Below are 22,270 nucleotides of genomic sequence, written 5' to 3'. Positions count from 1 at the left end.
TTTCTTCAATTAAATGAATGTCATCCACTTCTCCTCCTCACTGTCCTTCACACTCACTTTATTCCTTCACATGGTTGGTAAAACAAAGTTATTTCAATCTTAGGCTATAAGTTAGTGCTAGCGCGTTAGACCAGATGTTTTGATCAGATCATATCAGAGTTCACTGTGACGTTTGTTACGCCAACTAATGACAGGGATGTTTGTAACTCAGGTTTTTGCTCTAAACCTAAAGCATAACAATTAGCCAAGATAAAGCTCTTAAAAACACTCTTCAGTCAAGGCACTCTTAAGTTGAGGTCTGACTGTATTGTTTGCTTACATTTGATGCAGTTGATGATTTACACATACTTTTTGTTTTACTCTCCCTTCAGTCTTTTTTTCATATTTTTTTTTCTATTCTCCCCTTTTTTGTTGTTGCCTCTTTGTAGAAGAGTCTGGTAAGCCTTTACCTTGCATGCTTAAGGTTTTTTTTTTTAATTAATATTTTGCCATATATGTAACTATATATATTTATGGCTGATGACTTATTGACAAATGTTATTGATCCTGCGAGGTTTGCATATTTTCACAGCTTAGTCACTTAAAGTACTTTGACTCATTGAATCTAGTGTCTGAATAACAGTTAGGAGACAAGGAATTCAAAGTATTTTAAAACTTAGTCTTAAATTATGTATTTTTATTCAGAATATGCAAATAAAATAATAGCTGCAATTTTGTCAAGGATAATCTAGGAATTACAAAATATTGCATTAAAAATGTCACATTTGAATAGTTTTATTTTGCAAAGCTAACATAATGCCATTGTTTTCATTAATTTACTTGTTTCAAGTTGAACTATTCTTTAATATGACACTACTTAAAAACAAATCTGACGGACAGCATAGATTCGGGATGACCATCAGAGAAGCAAAAAGGTCAAGTCTCATCACTTCCTGTTTACATTGTAAAGACAACAATGATTGGTTACGAGAAGTGGCGTCCCGCAGTGTCCTGTTCCAATGTGTCCAATGGAATGAATAGTTTCCAACATGCCCCTCCCCCTGTTGCATCACAGTAATCACTCGTGGCTCAGTATACAACTGGAGCACGCACATGAGCGAGGGGTGGCGAGGAAAGGATTGATGGCGTGACGCAGAGAGATGGCGATATTGCAGTACATACTAAAGACATGATACAGTAGAAAATTGAGATAAATTATTGGATGGCAGCCTTAGTGTTGGGTTTCAAAATAAGTGACTATTAAAACAAATAACATTGAAATATACATTGGCATTCAATCATACATCCATTTTAGCCTGCTTTTTATATGTATTGAGAACCACAGGATATGAACATACAGAAATGTGGAGGGGGAAAAATATTTGAATATCCTCGAAAGCTTGAGCATAAGACTTCCCGGTTTCTGGCATCCTTCCCTCTTGCTGCAGCTGTCATCCTCTGATTCACATGATGTCTGTGTTACTGATTTGTTACTCTCTGACCAGGTGTCTCTTCTCTCTTCCTTTTTGCTGGTCACAGAGACGTAGCCCGGTAAGTGTTCCTTTTACACCGTCTTTGGTCGGTCTTGATATGTCACGTGGCTTCACTTGGTTTAACGCAAGCAAACATGCATAAATGGGATTAGTGGCTGAAGTGATTGCTTGAAACTGTCAAAGTCAGAGGTACAAATAAAAGATGTACACTTGAATAAACATGCATATACAGTATACATGTACTGTTATATTTATTTATGAACAGCGTCATGCTGGACCAATGTACTGGGACTTCAGTTTCAGCAGTTGGACTCTGGTGTCTTACTTCAGTCACTTAAGTTCCCACAGTGTCGCTTTTCTGGCTTTCCTCTCTCACCCTTTCTCCTTAATGTTTGTGCCCTTTCTGCCTTTTTTCGCCTGTGTTTATACATGCATGCACTTAGACATGACTGTTTAGGAACATATCTTGACAGGCAATTACTTTTCTGTAGTACCTTTCCATTAGCAATTACTGTAAATGTAATTTCCTGCTCTTTTCTCAGTACAGTAATTTTGCTCAGTGGTTCTCAACTGGTTTGATTAAAGAGCCCACCATAACCTCACCTCTTAATGTTAGCCACACTTTTTTTTTTCTAAATATCCCCATCTACAATCCTTTTGTGAGAAAGAACATTTATTTCTCTATTCTGTGCATTTTAGATAGTAAAAAGCTGCCAGTACAAGGCGGTTATCAATGCAGATATTGAGTATACAATCTATTCCACCTTTAAAGAACTCTAAAAACCTCCAGCACCATTTTATATACATGCTGTAAGTGTGTGTGCAATGTAGTAACATGCACTCTCATGATAACATGTAATAGTTATATTATTTTGCTTATTTTGATAACTATAGTTTCTTTTTTTCTGGGCGCATTGATTTCACAGGCTGCATGGCATCTGTAGCAGTGGTTGCTATCCGCAACAAATACAGATCGAGCACTTTCTGTGTTTGCTGCCACTACTACCAGCACGATTGCTAAACATTTCAAATAAGAACGTAAAACAGTGACTTACAATATCCACAGTCACTGAGATGCCGAATGATGGGATGGTTGTATCTTTCAGCTCTTGTGCTCTTCTTGAGCTGATAAATTTAGAATAATCCTCTGTCCTCGGATAAAAATTGCTTGCTGGTGATGTTACCGGGTCTTATGCTATGTGCCATTTGTAGGGAGCCCTTGTAATATCAAGTTGGTTGCATGTGAATTTTCAACGTTCAACAAGTTTTGGACTTAGTGCTGCTACCTTCTTCTAGAAAGGCACGAGTAATGATTCATAGTATGTGCTAGCATTAACTTTTACTAACTCTAAAGACTCAAAATTCATAAGCAGCTCAAGCTCCTTTTTTTTTTTAATAGCAATTTGCAAACAACAATATAGGCAGCTAGCTACTCAGTAGTGGTCAGAGGAGCAGTGTCCCAAAAAAGTAGTGTGGCGGTTTTAATCTTTTACAAAAACAATGTCATTATAACTTGGTTAGTATGCAGGTCACGGCATGTAAACGGGGTGTTGTTGGCATGTTTTTAGGGCTTTATGGTTGAAATATATTCATCATATTACCTGCATTGTTAGCCATCTAGTACTAGCAGTTTTTTACTATTTAGAACACACAGAAAATGAAAATATATGCATGTCCTTGTATAACATAGGGATTGTGACTGGCGGGTAAAAACAAACAACAACCCAAATTGCGAAACTTTTGCGACTCAAATTTCTCAAATATCTTATTATTTCATGAAAAGACGGTGCTTTTTGTATTTGAAATAGTGCCAAAAAAAATGTGTGGACAGCACAAACATGTTTGATGAACATTTCAGGAAACATAACAATTATTTTGTCTGTAGAGGTTTTCACATTACATGTTATATCTGAGGACTTGAGTCAGAATATCTAGTAAGGACGTGGCGATTAACATTTTGTATCGAGAGACTTACTCCGAGTTTGTAGAGAATTACAAAAAGGGATTTTGTAATAATAAGGAAGGGAAAAAAAAGAAAAAATATTGATCTAATCCCTTTTGTATTGTTTGTATGCAGTTACTATATACTAGGTATTAATGGTATCAACATCTGAATCGATCACCCTTACATTTTGTTGGAGCTTTAGCGGTTAGCTTATTATGTTGTCCTGCTTTTCCTTTTCTTCTGCTCCTCCAGTGATATTTGAAAGAAACAGTTTATTTTCTACCATGATGGTGAGGATTATTATTGTATAAATATTACAGTATCTTCAGCAGTGGTGGTGAGGATTAGTATCTTATATGCATTACAGTATCTTTAACACTGAGGATAAATGGTGTGTTCGAGCAGCTGTTCTGGCAAGACACGCACACTCCTGGAATTCATGAACACATCCCCTGCAAGTGCGTTAAAAGGAATTTGGAAAATTAATTGTTTCGCGTAGAGTGCATCCCTTTTTGAAAGAATATTTCCAGTGAGTATAATCTTTGGCCATGTAAACCCACAGCTGCGATTCAGCCAATAGCTGATTAGTAAAAAAAAAAAGGATATATCGGCCCTATATCCGATTGAAAAATATATTTTTAAATACAAATTTGACTTTTCTTCTGATTAATTCTGTAAGTATGTTTAATAAAAATAACAGCAGGTCCATTTACTCTGATAACCATCTCCAGACTAGCCCATTAGTTGGAATTGGGCATGCAATTAAAAGCCTTCCTGACCACTTCCCCCGTCATACCTGGGAGTCTTCATTGTGGGCGGTATTCTCCCATGCAACACAACGTGGGCTGCAGCCGTGAGATGCTGCTGACTCGCTTTTCCTCGAGATATTTACAGCTGTAGCCCTCTCCTGCTCACGGCACCCCGCCATTTCCTGAGCCATGTTAAGCCCCTATTCAATGTCCTTTCTCTCCCGCTCAATTGTGACTAAGTTGCCCAGGAACATGGCACGCAGCTCTTGGCAACTTAGCAAACAAATAGTACAGACAAGAAGGAAAGGTGCATTCAATACCCACGTAAAACCCACCAGTTGGGAATCACTGCTCTAAGCTTGTATTGTGACCTTGCCATGATCAAAAAAAGAATAAGAATGTGAATATTTGGTTATGTTATGGATTAAGTATATATATATTTTTAATCTTATTCTGAGAAAAAATATACATTTGGTACAAAATGAATTGCTAGAGTTGGAAAAAAATTAGTTGCAGTGTGATTTAATACGGTTGGATTAGTAGAAACAACAAAGCTGTATTTTGGCACATTACTGAAAAGAAGAAATTTAAATAAGTCATGTAATAATGACTATTTTTTGAGTACTACAATAATAAAGGCATAATATATAAAGGTAGTAATGTTTCCTTACTGTATACTGTCTATCTCTCTTTGTTTTTGGATTTAATCTAATATTCATTCCTTCATCTTCGTATTAGGCTTCTTTCCATTTGTCCATCCACTCATTTTTCTTGCCCAGAAGAGAATATTATAATAGACAGTTTTCCCTCATCTTTTGTTTCTTTACATCTTACAGATTTGTGCATTTGTGTTTTTCAACTTAATTCTTCATGTTTTTAGGGATTGAAAAGTAACCCCTCCAGTAAGTATCAGTTTTGTTAAACTTTCTGCTCAGCTCGCTTGGTAATCATACAGTACTGGTGCAATGAGATATGGAAGTCTTATGTTAGACATGTTAAATGTGATGCCCAGGTGAAGAGATTGTCAGACCGAGACGTGTTGTTCCTTCTGTGCCTACTACGGCCCCCACACCAGCTCCCGCACTCAAAGCCCCTAGGTATGTACTACACTGCACACTCATTAGGAATTTATCATTTTTGTGTGTATATACAGTACTGGAATGTGCAACATTACAAACTGTTGCTTAGCTGCCATTAAGAGATACTGTATCATTACAAAATGCATTGGGATGGCGTTGCCCGGTTGGTGGAGCGGCCGTGCCAGCAACTTGAGGGTTCCAGGTTCAATCCCTGCTTCCGCCATCTTAGTCACTGCCACTGTCTCATTGGGCAAGACACTTTACCCACTTTTTCCCAGTACCAACCACACTGGTTTAAATGTAGCTTAAATATGTAGATAATGGGTTTAACTATGTAAAGTGCTTTGAGTCCCTAAAGAAAAGCGCTATATAATTATAATTTAGTTCAATCCTGTTACATTTCTTCAATGTAAAAGGAAATTCACATTTTAAGGGAGGTGCAGTTGGAATTACAAACTGTTAAAAAAGTTAATTGAAATTGTTCAAATGTACATACATACAGTATGTGTCAATTACAACATGTATGTCATTAAAAGACCTGTAGCGTTCTATAGACCGAAATTTCGCTAACACGTTCTCTTAATCAATTTTTTTGCTCCTGAAAATTAATCTGGCAGTCATTTTCCCGTTATATATAGTTTTTGAGTAATCAGTGGGTAACTAACTGTACTTAGAATGCCTTTTTTCCATCGCTAGACTTGATATGCAGCCCCGTGTCTTGGTGTGATGTCATCTACAGAACTGATGCCCATTTCGCCGCGTAGACACTGTAGCTAAAAGCATATACCGTATTTCCTTGAATTGCCCCCGGGGCGCTAATTAATTTAAAACCTCTTCTCACTCTGGCGTTTACCAAAGGCATGCGGTACAGGCAAGCATGCGCTAATTATTTTAAAACCTCTTCTCACTCTGGCGCTTACCAAAAGCATGCGGTAAATTTAGGCCTGCGCTTATAAATTTGAGTGTGATGTAAGGATACAATCATGAAAAGCAAATTTAATAAAAAAAAAAACGTTACTATGGTCTTACCTTTACTTATAAATGAAGTCCATGCGCAGCTTCTTCCGATTAAAAGCATCGATAACTTGTTTATAGAAGTCTTCCTTATCTTTCTTCAGTTTTAAAAGTCTCTCTGTCTCGATGGAGATCTTCCGTTATTACCTCCTGCTTCGATTGACAGTCCAGTTTAGAAAACTGTTTATTTTAGATATGTAATCCTCCATGTTAAAAGTGCAAGCAAGAGGAAAAAATAAACGATCGCTGCTGACTCTTGCTGCTTGTTGTCACTTCTTCTGCAGCCGAGTAGTTGCAAGAAGGATTACTAGCGCCCCCTACCACCAGGAGGCGGGGGTCATTCAATGACTCATACTTGACACACGCAGCTACGGTATATTAATAAAACATAGCTGGCTACTGTTCATTTTAGCATATTCAATAGCTTGGACCTTTAAATCCCACTGAATATCTCCTAATCTTCTTTCCTTTTTTGCGATTTCAAATTATTGAAATCAGCCTCCTCCATTTTGAAAATGATGACAGGTGAAGTGTCACTCGTGACATGACGACTTTGACCCTGCGGAAATTCTAGGCATATGTTAATTATTTTGCGAAACGAGCCTGACTCAGCGGAAATTCTAGACATGCGCTAATGAAAATAATATTTTGCGAAACGAGTTTGACCCGGCGTTAATCCTGAGCTGGCGGTAATGTTAAGCATGCGCTAATTATTTAGCTAAACGAGTTTGACCCGGCAGTAATTCTAGGCAGGCGCATGCTATATACCCGGCGGCAATTCAAGGAAATACGATATAAACTATTATTTTACTCACTTAAATACACGATTGTGGTATGGCATGGTTAACGTCATGAGCAAAAAAATAAGTATAAAGGAATCGCCATTTCCAATCTTTTCTGCGCTTTTCTTTTCTATTTCCTCTGACTCTGCATTTTCCTAAGATCCTTGGGGAAAAACATAGAGTACTAGTGCCTAACCTTCTTTTTCTCTGTTTTTGAGGGCCAGGTCTGCTGTTCTTTCTCCATTTTAAGCAGGTTCTAACTCATTCTTGCTTCCCTCAAGGGTACATCTGATTTTCCGGATCGTATTTGGGTTAAGGTTTTTGATTTTTTTCCATCCAAATTCCGACCAACGTTTCTTCTTCGAAATCAGAATCATTAAAATGATCACTGCAAGCTACACTTCTCTCACTTGATCCGTCCCATTTTGCGCAAGTCATTTTGACTAGAGAGGTCCATGCTTTCCTCATATTCCCATCATTTGGACCCCTTCTTTAGTTGTGTTGCTACAACCTTCAACAATGTATCCAGCAGACATACTTGATAATTCCTTCAAAAGTTGTGTATACAACTTCATAACATTATTCGGAATAAAGATGCTACCAAAACACATCCGAAGCAATATGAAATTGCCTCCAGTTTTCTGTATGTGATGTCAACAGGCTGATGTAGCTCCACCCACATTTTGGAGCTAAAATTGGACGTTACAAAATGTCCTGTACAAGCCTAAAATCACTACTGTGTCTATTTTGGGGGGAATTTTACCCGTAGAGATCATTTTTAGTTCCATAACTATGAAGTATGTAAATTATACGGGCCCTTTAAATTGTTTGATGACACACACTTTGTTTGGATGTTATTTATTCATAAATGTTGTATTTTTTTCTTCTAAATGTCCTAGCAGTCGTCAAAATACACCAGCCCCGCAGGACACCACAGATTTGTTTGGGCCACCTTTGGAAACAGCCTTTGGAGAGCAGAAAGTAGAAGGTAATTTTCACCTTTGTAACTTGCTTACTTCTTTTCCTTAGATAGTTTGACTTTGTGATGAACATCAACCCTCAAAGCAGTTTTCATCTCCATGTTTATCAGTCAGGGAGGATGTTTTTGGGGTCATATTCAGTATTTCTCTAACTCTAACTGGAAGGTTGATGCAAAAGAGATCAGTTTTGATCTAATCTGGCCACATCACATTCTCCCAAGTTCATTGGCAAACATGTACTGACAGGCCTGTACAATGTGCCCGTGTGAGCAGGGCTGCTTTGGGGGTACTTCGGGATGTCAATTCATTACAGCCAAATGTGTAAAGCTTTTATTGGTTATTGTGATCTCAGCTCCCTTGAAAGCTTCTTCTATGGAATTCTGGGCTTGATCCCTTCCCTTTCTTAAAATCATCCTTTCCACACGATGTGACATCTTCCATCGTTCTCATTTCTTGCTAATGTGTGTGCTTCATGGTCACATAATGTTTGGTGGTCAGTATTCTTGCAGTTTGGATCAAATACAGTGTTAACTCATAAATACCTCTTGTGGATTACACATTCGGCTAAAATATGTGTACGTTTAAATCTGCTATCGATTTAAACACACATTGACAATTCTATCTGTGTGCAAAATAACACACAATAGAGCCAAATAAAGTTGTATTATACAGTAATAGTCCAATCAAAGTTAACATGAGCCTTACAGTCTGTTTCCAGAGAGTCACTGAACTGCTAAGGTAAGTTTTGCCAAACAATCAATATGGCACTTATCAGCTGAGCCCAATAATTCTGTAGCGAATCTGGTCTTGCTCCGTCACCTAAATAGTGGGGATGGAATTTGTTAGCGTTAAGAGAGCTACATGCGGCGCAGGCAGTTCGCCACTTAATAACCTCTTAAGGCCCAAGCTGTTTGTTTACATGCTTTTATTTTGAATTCTCTTTGCTATTTGGGCTTATTGCACCATAATTAGAATAAAAACTAACAATCATATTTTGATATGATGTACTTAGTCCATAAGTAACAAATGTGTACTTCATGTTAAGTGACATGCTGATTCTTATTTTTACACTTTTTTTTTCAAATTCCATTGTATGTTATACTCTTTTGACACCAACAGATGGCAGTATAAGTGTCCACATAGGCGGCCATAAGACCCCAATTCAGTAGTGTACACAATTTTGGAAATAAGAGCTAAAAGGTATTGTCCACGTATGTGGCCAGTAAGCCTTTAGAGGATTATTAATGTTAGGGAGGATAGGTGCCCGGCAGTTTTCCAGAACATGTGACGTGTTGACGGCTTGCACATGTATATGATTGCATCAGGTGATGTAAACAAGCCCTTGACTTTGTGTTCTTGGATATTAACGAGGATGCCAGCATTTGGATAAAGAAGGTGAGAAACACTATTGAATTCAAGAAAGAAATTGCAGCAAGCTACAGTGGTGGCGTTCAAATAAATATTCCCCCCACCGCATGTGTACAATTTCCATCAATAATTTTGTGAATATTTTATGCGCCATTACAGTATATTGGTATACCAAAGGCTTCCAGCTAAGTCCTGCTTTTTCTCACTCTCTATATAGAATATATTCTAATATCCCTGTTTTTTCCTGCAAACATATCTTTTTTTTTGATAAATCACTCAGCCTTTGCTATGGGGTCACAATTTAAAGTGTCAGTCTGGGACATTTGCACAATGCAACTAGCCAACAGTCTCTTGTCACGTGCTCTCATTCAGTCCTGTTGGATTTATTGAGGCAGACTGTGGGAGAGTTCCTAACAGGTTACATAAACCCCACATTTTGCGTTTATTCAGGAAAATACATTAAGTATATGTGTCGAACAATGCTGCACTTTCATGTACAAGTACTGCACTACTAATAATCATATCTCTGAATGAGGAATAATAACTTGTTAAATATGGATACATTTGCAATAGTGTACATATTTAATTTTGCATAGACACCCGAAGCAAGTAGTGTCTATAAACATCAATGTACCATTATGTCATTTCTAATACTGTGTTTTGAACAACATGCACTTTACCTGAAGTTGTTTGATCCGAGAGTTTTTAACTCTCTTGTTTTGGTGTTCCCCTCCTGAACCTAGTGGTTCTGTCTGAGACTGACGTGTGGGGGGCTCCACTGTCAGAGCCTGATTCCTCAAGACCTTTCCCCGCAGGAAGTAAGTTTAGAATTGACCTGCTGATTACGCCATACCTCTTCATCTCCCTGGCGATTCTTCTACAAGTCTCCATCAAGCTATCGCACAAGCCCCCTCATCTCATAAATCCAACACACACCTGCAACCTGATTCTGTGAATATTACACACTACTTGTAAACGCTTCCATTTCATTTCAGCACCCACCTTCCTTGCTGCCTGTCTTATGCTTATGGCACGGTGGTGAATGAATGTGCCTTTTTGCATGGTTGATCTTTTGGGGGGGGACATCTTTTGTCCTTGAAGCCATGTCCACACATACAAGTTTTTTTAATTGAGTTTTTAAAAATACATTGGCCACGTTAAAACAGGCTGTCAACCACATAACGAACAATAGGTGGAGCTTTAGCCTGTACATGTAACCCCTTTAGCCAATCAAAAGCCTGGCTGTTCATACCTTGTCAAACTTGGCTACAAATCCCCAAGTGTGATTGGTTGTCTGTCTCTATATTTTCCTTGTGATTGACTAATGACCAGTCCGGAATGTAGTCAATGGTTCACCCAAAGTCAGTTTAGAGTCAAGCTCCCAGCAATCCTGAATAGGATAAGCCACTGATATCAAATTCAAGATACGGGGGCCACACCTGACCCGCCACATAATTTGATGTGGCCCGCAAAAGCCTAGATATAACGTGCGTTATTAAGACATTTTATCCTTCTTGATTCATGTATTTTGATGATAAAAATTTGATGCATTCAAATACATTTCCTAACTCGATGTCATTTGAAACAGCAAACTATTCCAAGCATTTTATTGTCATTAAAAGCCTTTTTAAATGAATATCTACACTAGTCGATCTAAAATACTCCAAAGCAAGCTGTCCCATCAATTTGTCGGTAAACAACAATAATACTATAACAATCAAATGAAGGGGCAATAATGAGTCACTCCATCCAATCTGCACATTATTTGCAGGAATTGGTTGAATTTGTTCGATTTGGCGTGATAGCACATCACAAAATCCTGGAAAGGCTGAATAATATGAAGTGACCCTATGAGGGTGTCTGTAACTAGGATGTGGCCCACGATGAAAATTAGTTTGAGGCCTCTTGGGTAAGCAGTAGAAAATAGCTTAATGGATATGCAATGTAGGGTTTATCATTTCTAATTTGCAGGTGGAGCGATCGCATCAATTATTGAATAGTATTATTACATGTGCAAAAGTAATTGTGAGTGAGCAAATGTGCTTTAGGTTTTATTATACATTTGTGGATAATTTTAAGCATTTGTATTTGTTTTTATTAAGTATAGTGGCGGTTATTATTCATATTTGCGAGCGCAGTCCTTCTATAATGCATGTAACAGCAAGACCTTGGACTGCCTCTTCCAATTGTGCCAGAGGAGGAAAAGTCTACTTAATGAGAGTCTAGTACGCACTATGAAGTCGTGTAAAAAAACATGAGCCTAGTTTGGCTACACAAACAAGTTTTTCTGGTCTGTTCTTAGACCATGTCCACACAAACACAAATAGTTTCAAAAACATATCCGGGGTTAAAACGATCTCCATTCAGACAAGTGTAGTTATAAAACTGTTGCTGTTTACACACAAACGCATACACTTGCTGTCATTCACATTTGGTCTAATCAAATCCTGGAAAAGCAACAAATGCTAACTTGGTGGCATTACATCTCTGTTATTATAATGTTTGTTCTGATATACTAGACATTCAATGAGGTGTACAGTATTTTTTAAACCAGCCTGCACATGAAACAGACGCCAGGGAACATTGTGAATCTTTTTTTGAATGCCTGAAGCGCGCATACCCAACACTTGTAAAATAATGTTTTATCAGCAGCATGGTGATATATTACATGTGCTGTGAAGTACATTTTTCAAAAATGAGTGCACACTAACTGGAGCCAAGGAAACCTCTTGAATGTTTGATTACCTAAAGCGCACAAACGTGCATGTGCTGCTGAAACTCTCGTGGAATTGTAACTCATTTAATGATCAATATAGTGACGGATGTGCAATGAAGTGTACATTGTCTTTAACATCAGTACACACTAACATCATGTTTTTTCAGTCGCTTTCAGTTATACATGTGTGCAAGGTCACGCCCGGGCTGCATCTACACAAATGGAAGCAACATTCATGATCTGTCGTTAAATAACATGAGATAATGTTGCAACTTTCTTATGACGTCTTTTGAAGCCCTTTTGATGCATCTTTTAATCATTAGAGTGAAAATAGCAGAATGTTTACGTTTAAACATACAGTAAGTTAACTTACAGTGTGCATAAAGCCAGCAAGGCGGTGTTTCTAACTATTTAAAGAGCTTTGGAAGTGACGTGAAGTCACCAGATGTGTACAAGTCTCCGTTTGAGCCATGTACATGCATAGCTGAGTAGAGTGATTTGGAACTCTTCCCCTTGGCCAGCGTTTGCAAAAAAAAAAAAAATTTAAGGACAAAAGAATGCGTTTGCGTGTGTACAAGAGGCAGAGATAAGTATGTGTTTATAAAGTATCCGTGTTCGTGTGGACATGGCCTCAGTTACCTGAAACAAAATTAGTTTGTGGACCAAATTTACTCATGATAATTTTGAGATGGATGTATGTTTTTTAATTTTCATTAGTGTGGATATGGCCTAACGTGGTGTGGGTGTGTTTTTTTTTTGTTTGACAAATACAACCAACATCCTCACAACCAAAAATCTAACAAAACTGTACAGCATTAGACATTATTTGATCAGACATTTATCTCCATGGGTCTGTTAATTGTTTACTTGCAGCTCCACCTCCACTTCCACCCAAGAATGTCCCAACATCTCCCTTGGCTACAGTACCTGCCTCTCCAGATGACACTGGTAATATATATATTAATCTCAGTAGTATTGATCTTTATGTATGTAATGTATACTGTATATGTTTTTCATTTGTCTTCTACTTGTGTGTTTAGAATCATTTTATCTTGTTGTGTAAATTCACAAAGCGTCTCCCCAAATTGTCTTCTGTCTGTGTGTTTGTGTTAGATGTATCAACAGAAGCAGAGAACGCCACAAAACAGCCATCCATGGCTGACTTGGATAACATATTTGGACCAGAGCAGGCTCCCCCTGTCATTGAGGATGCCAATGACACGTGGGTCTGCTTCAGTGAAAAGTCTTCTGATCGGCCACCTCTACCAAAGGAACCCGTACCTCTACTTCCCTCTTCCCCACTTCTGGAGGAAACAGCACATCCCTTGCAATCTCCTCCCCCGCCGCCTGAATCTCCTGCCCCGCTATTACCTGCTATGTCACCACCTCCTTCTGAAAACACTTCATCAGATATGCCTAAATCTCCTTCAACAAAAGAAGTTCCCATTGCTTCTCTACCCGCTTCCCCGCCTCCCTCAGAGGAGCCTACTGCACCATCTATTCCCATTGTGCATTCTAAACCTGAAGACCGAAATCCACTCTCTCCATCCACTTCCTCACTTCCTTCACCAAAGGAGCTTGCATTTTCATTTGCTTCCACTCATCCCCCTGTTGATTCACATATCAGCATCCCAACACCTCCCAAATCAAGCACGCCTCCTGTGGTGACGTCACCTGTTGAGGAAACAGCGGCACGCTGTATTTCACCAATCCAGTCAAAAGATACAGATGTCACACAACCTAAAGAAGATGAAGGTGAAATTGCCACCTCGCCTAAAGATGCAAATCAGGGGAACAGAAGTACACCTCCACCGCCCCCTCCTCCTACGTACCGGGCAGTGGTGTCATCACCAGGTCCAACATCAGGAGCTGGTGGGATGAAAAGTGGTGAGTTTAATAGTTTTTAGTATGTACTGTGTGTACATACTACATTCTGTGACATTGCTGAACAATTCACCTTCATCCACATCTAAAACATAACATTGCTATCATTATTATTATAATTATTATTACAGCTATCCTCATCATTGTATTGGATCGAGGGTGATATTTGCTTTGTTTTAAATTATCTGCAATTGGCTGATAAACTTTAATTAGAACGTTGTCTCAAAGCCGCTTCTAAAATATTAATCCTCACAATTATTGCAGAAAAAAAAAGATCAATTTCTTTTAGTGGGCGACTAGAGGAAAATGACTGGCTAGGCATGCTACACACGCACACTGAGAAGGACGACATAAGAAGCTAACCGCTATAATATATATAAACAATGCTAAAGTGATTACATCGATAATTAGCTTTTTTTTTTTGTCTTTATTATTCCAAAAAAATTGGGTCTTTTTTGTTATTGTTTACTAACTTGGAAAGTTAAAGACCTACTGAAATGAGATTTTCTTATTTAAATGGGGATTGCAGGTCCATTCTATGTGTCATACTTGATCATTTCGCGATATTGCCATATTTTTGCTGAAAGGATTTAGTAGAGAACATCCACAATAAAATTCGCAACTTTCGGTCGCTAACAGAAAAGCCCTGCCTCTACCGGAAGTCGCAGACGATGATGTCACATGTTGATGGCTCCTCACATATTCACATTGTTTTTAAAGGGAGCCTCCAACAAAAAGAGCTATTCGGACCGAGAAAACGACAATTTCCCCATTAATTTGAGCGAGGATGAAAGATTCGTGTTTGAGGATATTGATAGCGACGGACTAGGAAAAAAAAAAAAAAAACGTGATTGCATTGGGACGGATTTTTGGACACATTTACTAGGATAATTCTGGGAAATCCCTTATCGTTCTATTGTGTTGCTAGTGTTTTAGTGAGTTTAAAAGTACCTGATAGTCGGAGGTGTGTGTCCACGGGTATCTTGACACCAATGTCTAAGGGAAGTCGACGGCAGCTTTATGGACGGAGCAATCTCAGCTGATCTCCGGTAAGAAGCGACTTTTTACCACCGAAAACTGCTGGTTGACATTCGGTCGGGATCCATGTTCGCTTGACCGCTGTGATCCATTGTAAAGTTTCACCTCCGGGAATTTTAAACAAGGAATCACCGTGTGTTTGTGTGGCTAAAGGCTAAAGCTTCCCAACTCCATCTTTCTACTTTGAATTCTCCAATAATAATTGAACAAATTGCAAAAGATTCAGCAACACAGATCTTCAAAATACTGTGTAATTATGCGGTTAAAGCAGACGACTTTTAGCTGTGTGTGTGTGCAGCGCTCATATTTCCTAACAGCCTGTGACGTCACGCGTACATGTCATCATTACGCGACGTTTTCCAGAAGAAACTCCCAGGAAATTTAAAATTGCAGTTTAGTAAACTAAAAAGGCCGTATTGGCATGTGTTGCAATGTTAATATTTCATCATTGATATATAAACTATCAGACTGCGTGGTGGGTGGTAGTGGGTTTCAGTAGGCCTTTAAGGCAATGGATACAGGAAGGCTTTGAAGGCAAAAACCAGGAGCAAATACTTGTTTTTGATTTTGTTTATTTATTGTGCACCTGATTTTTTAAAATAAAATGTATGTATCATACCACAAAATGAACATATCACATGATTTATACAAAACGAGAACAACATTTTATTAAGATAAACTTTATAAAAATTATGTTTTTGAGTCTACTTTTGTTACTTTTATTTCCAGGTCTACAATTTATTGTCAAAGTATCGGATCGGTACTCGAAATTGGATTGGATCTGAAGCAAATATATCAGATCAGGACAAAAATGTTGATTGGGACGTCCTTAATAATATATTAATATGATTATGTCATGGTATGTTTTCTAGGTTCTTCTTCTCCTGTACGGCCTTCTACTCCTTCAACAGTCAACCCCACGCCGCCTGCTCCTCCGCCCCGTCCCCCTTCAAGACCCAAACTTCCTCCTGGAAAACCAACTGCAGGAGATATTGTAAGTAATATTTTATAGCACACCACCAGTTAATGCAGGACACAGATTGAATGCCAGTCTCTAAAAAAAACAGAGGCCTCCAGTGTGCCTCTTTACAGTTACTATAGAATCATAGTTGCTAGAGTTGGAGCGAGTGCTTTTAAAGAATTAATTTAAAAGAAATGTTTTCCTGGCTCTGCAACACATCTTTGGATAGCTTATCTTTTATGTTTGATAACTTGTTTTTGTTTGTTCAGAATCGGCCATTTAGTCCACCGGTCCATGCGGCCAGCCCACCTCCTGTTGCTCCTTTGGCACGCGCAGAGAGCACCTCCTCCATTTCCTCAACCAACTCCCTCAGTGCTGCCACCACTCCCACTGTCAGTAAAGACCTCTCTGTGTCAGGTTTGTAAATTATTATTATTATCACTATTATACTTTAGGAATGAATGTAGCATATTATTTACTTTTAACATCACTTTAGTTTGTTCACCCCCTCGTTAAAAACAACGAAACATTATTTACAATTGGGGTTCTTAATCTTTTTGACTTTGGGGTCCAACTTTTCCACTACATTCAATATTAACACTGAATTAGTAATCTTACTCTTGATTTTAATCGTATACAACATTTATATCCAACATACTTACATTTTAACAGGATAAACCTTGTCAAATGATATTAAACCATGCATTAATCACAAATATTACTATCAAGGCTTAGACCAGGCTAATTGCAAAAATAAAAACTAACCAAATAAAAGTTTAAAAAAAAGATACTCATAAAAACTGATGAAAAACAAATCTACATAAAAGTACACCGTGCTAAATTAAATACATTTAAACTAAATTAACAATGAATACTAATGTATATGTTTCTTAAATTAACTGTCAATATAATTAAAGTGCAAATGAAAATACAGCTTTACCATTCAAGTCATCATTTTTGCGCTATGACTTTAGGTCAACCATAGAAAATAGATGGATCGATGGACTGTAGCTCCAGACTTTGTTTGAAATTGTCATTACTGCCCATACAGACCCCAACTGAGAAGCAGATCTTTTTTGGTGACCTTGAAGGGGGCGCTAGCGGTCCATCAATGGTTAAAAAAACACTGAGTTACAATATACAGTAGAATAATGAAAACAATATATGCTAAATAAGTACTTAACAGTTGTTAGAGTTGTTGCTATTTATATTAATAGAAACACGTGCATAAGTGAGAGGTGATAAATGTTAAAAGTTATAAAGTGCCTGAATACTTTGGAAGCCTTCAAATGATGAATCAATGTGTCAAACTGCATGCACTAATATCACATTAATGCAGGGCAGAGGGGATAGTCGATAACCTCTATTGTCGTATAAAATATGAAGAAGTAGCAAGGCAGCAGCAGTTAAAATATGTTGATATGCCGTTGATCCCATATGAATGTATGTTCTTGATTAAATGGACAGGGATAATTTACTCAACGACAATAGTTTAAGATAACTAAAATGTTAGTGTATTTTTAAATGTTGTGATGTCATTGTGGTCATCATTTGTGTTGTATAAATGTTCTTTTACTTTTTTATACATGCTGTTCCATTGGTTTGATTTGTTCTCTTTTGTGCTACCCCATGTTTTTATTTGTCCTTTGGCATGTCAGAAGATGATGCTTATGTAGACAAGCTGCCTTCTTTTGGGAGACATTTTGATTCATTTGCAGGTATAGTAGAGATCTTCTTCGAAGGGTGACTTTGATACTTTATACCTTTAGTGCATATATGACAAAGTAAAGGGCATTTATTGTTTTCTCCTCTGTGAATGTCAGTCAAATATATGTAGGTAATGGGACAAATTCAGTGTATCCCACAGAACTGTAATCTAGTTGAGGCATGATGTGTTGCATGGGGAAGGTGGGGTCATAATGACATATCCTTAAAATTTGCATAATTGGCTTTGATGCATTTGCAAAAAAAGAGTAAAAAACATCAAAGGCGAAACAAACATGTTGAGAAATTGCTTTCAAATTAGGCCTGTCTGAAGTTGTTGTCTTTAGAACAAATATCAATTGCACTTTGTATAAGCTAATTGTTAAAAAATTAATTAAGAGCCTGTTCTGGGAGACAAAACTTCTCTCTTGAATAAAATACTTCTGTAAACAAAAATGCAACATTTCACATGACATGCAAAGGAATAAGCTTCAGTATTGAGATTAATTAAGTTTGAACTTAAATATTCTGTTTTTAATTAAATATTTATGTAAACAAAAATGTAGTATTGTACAGGGTATGCAAATCTATGATAAACTCCAACATTGAGAAGGCTCTCAGTGTGTCACTAAAACTGTTATTGGATAAATGGAGGCTTTTTCAATGTTTGAGCAAAACGCTGAATATAGCAACTAAGTCGCTAAGTTGGCCAAACTGATCCTTTCTGTTTCGTCTTCTTAATTCCGGGCACAAAAGGTGAGTTATAATGTGTATATGAATGAGTTAGCGCCAACATATTTGTGGGGGTCAACATTTAAATGTAAAAATAATGAATGGGAAACACTGAAATTCAACACTGGTTGTATACCAGTATATACTTGTGTGTTCGTACACCATTATATGCACAATACAGTATGCCATCTAGGGGCCGTGATTGTTATAAGGGTGAGTGCAGTCTGATTTGTTCTTATGTCCACCAAGCAGTACAGTTTGGTACAGTTAGGATGTATCTGCATGTCCAAATGCAAAAGGGTCTCAAAATATATATATTTTGCCGTCACTGTGGTACAGTGATAAGTGGATAGATGTGTTGCTACTTGGCAGCATTAGTGAACATGATTGCATCTTAACATTCACAATTCAACCAGATATGTTCCTAAAATCAACTAAAATGACAGAAGCAGTGAAATATAGATTTGCGTGCATTGTAGCTCGCTGTTGACATTTCACCCAATGCTATTTTATTTTCTATTTGCAACATTGTAATTTATTGCATGAACAAAAAGTTGTGACATTGCCCCAATGCCTACTGTATTTGACTAGACTTGCTAAGGTTCGGCTCACAAATGTACGTCACACTATTGCCTTAATTGTTTTCTTTTTGTCATCACAGAATTTTTTACTCACTCATTACCCATTGCTTTTAGGATAGCCTGACTATCTCTCCTTTTCACTCTTTTTCTCTGCACTTTTTGCAGATATTTACTCATTTTCCCCCATCACTGTAAACCATTGACTTAGATAGTAAAATATTTGTCATAACATAGAAAGTTATGTTGGTACATACATCTTCATCCTGCATACCATTTATCACCCATGTTGGGTGTTTTCCTCATATGACTGTTGAGCCTCTTCTCTCTGTTTTATGACTGTGCACCAGTTGCTGTCTCACCATGTCACCATGGAAACTACCTATCTTTTTTCCAAGCAACACATATTGGACTGTGTTCATTGAGTGCTGTGCATCCAATCAAAAAAAAATATCTTTCTTGAATCTGTGCCGCACAGTGTCTGTGTTCCTTCTGCACAAATAATTGAAATGCTCCTTATCCGTAGGGTTTAAAGATCAATAAATTTGTTTTACTATCAAACACATGCATGCATACTGTCAGATGAGTGCAGGTTTTAGAGATGTTTGAAGTTTGGAATGAGAATTGACCGAATTTGGAAGGAAGGGTATTCCTGCCATCCCCTTCCTCTCACCGTTGGAACATGAAATACTCAACAAATCCAGCCGTGAAAGCTGCCAGTTCCTCCTACACTTGAACCCTGACACCTGCCTTTCACACCTGTCACTTGTACGCTCTCCAGAGAAATACAGCCCATTGCCCGTCTCTTGCCATCCGAACACCTGTCATTGTTCCTATCGTCATGAGGTTCTGACATCCCACCTAGTTTTTCATGTCAATCACACAAGCAAAAGAATAGACTTTTTCTTCAGTCATTTCAGCTTACAAGTATTTAAATCTGGCACAGTTAAACTAAAATATGCATTCACTTGCTGAAACTCAGCGTCTTTAATATGACATGCCTCCTATTAACCAGTCCACTTTTTTCCTGCACAATGCTAACGTCTGCCTCCTGCAGGAAGTCTGTGAACAGTGCAGTTAGCCACTATCCATTTTACAATGCTAAAACAATGTGGGAATTGTGGCTTGCTTAAAACTCTGATTATTGTTTGATTAGTATTCATAGAGGGCTTCACGGTGGCAGAAGGGTTAGTGCGTCTGCCTCACAATACTAAGTTCCTGCAGTCCTGGGTTCAAATCCAGGCTTGGGATCTTTCTGTGTGGAGTTTGCATGTTCTCCCCGTGAATGCGTGGGTTCCCTCCGGGTACTCCGGCTTCCTCCCACTTCCAAAGACATGCACCTGGGGATAGGTTGATTGGCAACACTAAATTGGCCCTAGTGTGTCAATGTGAGTGTGAATGTTGTCTGTCTATCTGTGTTGGCCCTGCGATGAGGTGGCGACTTGTCCAGGGTGTACCCCGCCTTCCGACCAATTGTAGCTGAGATAGGCGCCAGCGCCCCCCGCGACCCCAAAAGGGAATAAGCGGTAGGAAATGGATGGATGGATGGATAGTATTCATAGATCTGTGCACCGTATGTGCATATCCGGCTTGTGGAAAATTCACAATTTGGAAATTCAATTCATTTGAAGAATTGCGGATTCTCTCCGTTTACTCAGGCTTCTTCCCACCTGACAGGATGATTGGCAACACTAAATTGTCCTTAGTGTGTGGATGTTGTTTGTCTTATTGTGTTGGCCCTGCCATGAGGTGGCGACTTGTTCAGGGTGTACACCGCCTTCCAACAGAGTGCAGCTGGGATAGGCTCCAGCACTCATATGAGCCCGAAAGGGACAAGCGGTAGAAAATGGATGGATGGAATTGTTTTCACCCCAACGAAAAATATGTATATGTAATAATGAATTGCAATTCAGAGAATTGCCCATAGCCAACTAACTATCATATTTAACAAATATTTTGGCATAAAATGTCTGTTTATAACTTGCCCACAGTTAGAATTTTCAAAACAAACAAAAATACTATTGTCGAGCTCATGTTAGCATTAGTGGTTTAACGGGAAACATTTGTTTAACTGTCTATATTTTTAACAATTGATTAGTTTTTGTAATACAACATTTTTGTGGTTACTCACCTTGTCTTGTCAACACGTACTTGGGGTGCCCGTGCACACAAATAAAAGCAGTCCAAGAGAAGCAACAAACTGCAGTCATGTTGTTATGATAGAATATGCACATTCAATGACAGCTAACACTAACTATTCAAATCGCTATTATTGGCTGACAACACCCAAAGCTAATGCCCGTGCATGTGTTATATATGTATGTAGTTACATCCTTACATCCGAGAAGCCATAAGGGGGCGGGATATACCAATTTAAATACATTGGAAATGTCACTAGGTGTTGGTGACGAACCCCAAGATGCAGAGATGGCAGGCTTTGTCCAGGAAAACATGATTTAATGTTCAAAATAAGTGTAAAACACAAACCAGGAACTAGGAATAGCTAAACCGAAAACAGGAACTAGCAAACAGAAAAACTGGAAACAGCTAATGACTAACAAGATCTAGCTAACAGGAAAACATGAAACAAAAGAGCTAGGAGACAGCAAACTGTAAATAGCTATTAAGAACTGCTTCCCGCTATGATGACAGTGACAAGGACAAGTAGTAACGACAATACTCCAGCACCTGACTGGAGGACAAAGCAGCTTTAAATAGCAGCCGGCTGATTGACACCAGGTGTGGCCAGGTGCCAATCAACCGCAGCTAAGGGGAAACAGCGCTTAGGGAGAAAAGCAGTATATGACCCAAATAAAAGCGCTGACAGGAAACAAAGACAAACACAGAGGAAAAACTAAAACATAACCAAACTGTCAGGGACTAGCCTGACAGGAAAGTTCTTGCCCTCTCGGCATCTGTATAAATGTTGCAAACATCCCTTTAAAATGCTAAAGCACTTAACAAAACACTTTACTTGAACACATATGTTCTTCATTTTGAATAGTTTGATAAATTAACATGTTCTGGGAAGTTATGTATTTTTCCACAATTTTTAATTATTTGGATTTTCGAATACATTTATTTGATTATTTGTATTGCAGAAGAAACAGTACAGTGGAACCTTGGTTTCCAAACCAATTTGATACTTGAATAGGGTCCAGGAATAGAAGCATTTGTATCTTGAAGCAAATTTCTCCATGAGAAACAGTGGAAGCATGAAAAATGGCACCCAGCCTCGACAAAAGTCCATGTTTTAGTGAAAGTTTGT

At 38.2% G+C, this 22,270-nt stretch overlaps 1 protein-coding gene across 16 annotated transcripts in view; it reads left to right on the top strand.

Annotated features, from left to right (window-relative positions):
* The window catches only part of sgip1a (SH3GL interacting endocytic adaptor 1a), an 80,095-nt gene that overhangs the window by 41,070 nt on the left and 16,755 nt on the right, over positions 1 to 22,270 (top strand). For 7 of the 16 annotated variants that reach the window (XM_061883730.1, XM_061883729.1, XM_061883727.1 and 4 more), the window contains 9 exons: positions 1,519 to 1,530; positions 5,047 to 5,068; positions 5,179 to 5,263; positions 7,941 to 8,029; positions 10,133 to 10,207; positions 12,979 to 13,053; positions 13,219 to 13,992; positions 15,900 to 16,021; positions 16,258 to 16,405. In XM_061883730.1, coding sequence (XP_061739714.1) covers positions 1,519 to 1,530; positions 5,047 to 5,068; positions 5,179 to 5,263; positions 7,941 to 8,029; positions 10,133 to 10,207; positions 12,979 to 13,053; positions 13,219 to 13,992; positions 15,900 to 16,021; positions 16,258 to 16,405 — 1,402 coding nt within the window. Of the gene's footprint in view, positions 1 to 1,518; positions 1,531 to 5,046; positions 5,069 to 5,178; positions 5,264 to 7,940; positions 8,030 to 10,132; positions 10,208 to 12,978; positions 13,054 to 13,218; positions 13,993 to 15,899; positions 16,022 to 16,257; positions 16,406 to 17,646; positions 17,707 to 22,270 lie in introns of all 16 variants that reach the window. The other 9 variants (XM_061883725.1, XM_061883721.1, XM_061883735.1 and 6 more) reach the window with 5 other exon arrangements.

Source organism: Nerophis ophidion, linkage group LG22 (genome assembly GCF_033978795.1).
Source record: "Nerophis ophidion isolate RoL-2023_Sa linkage group LG22, RoL_Noph_v1.0, whole genome shotgun sequence".
Classification (NCBI taxonomy): Eukaryota; Metazoa; Chordata; class Actinopteri; order Syngnathiformes; family Syngnathidae; genus Nerophis; species Nerophis ophidion.
This window is presented reverse-complemented; position numbering and strand designations above follow the sequence as displayed.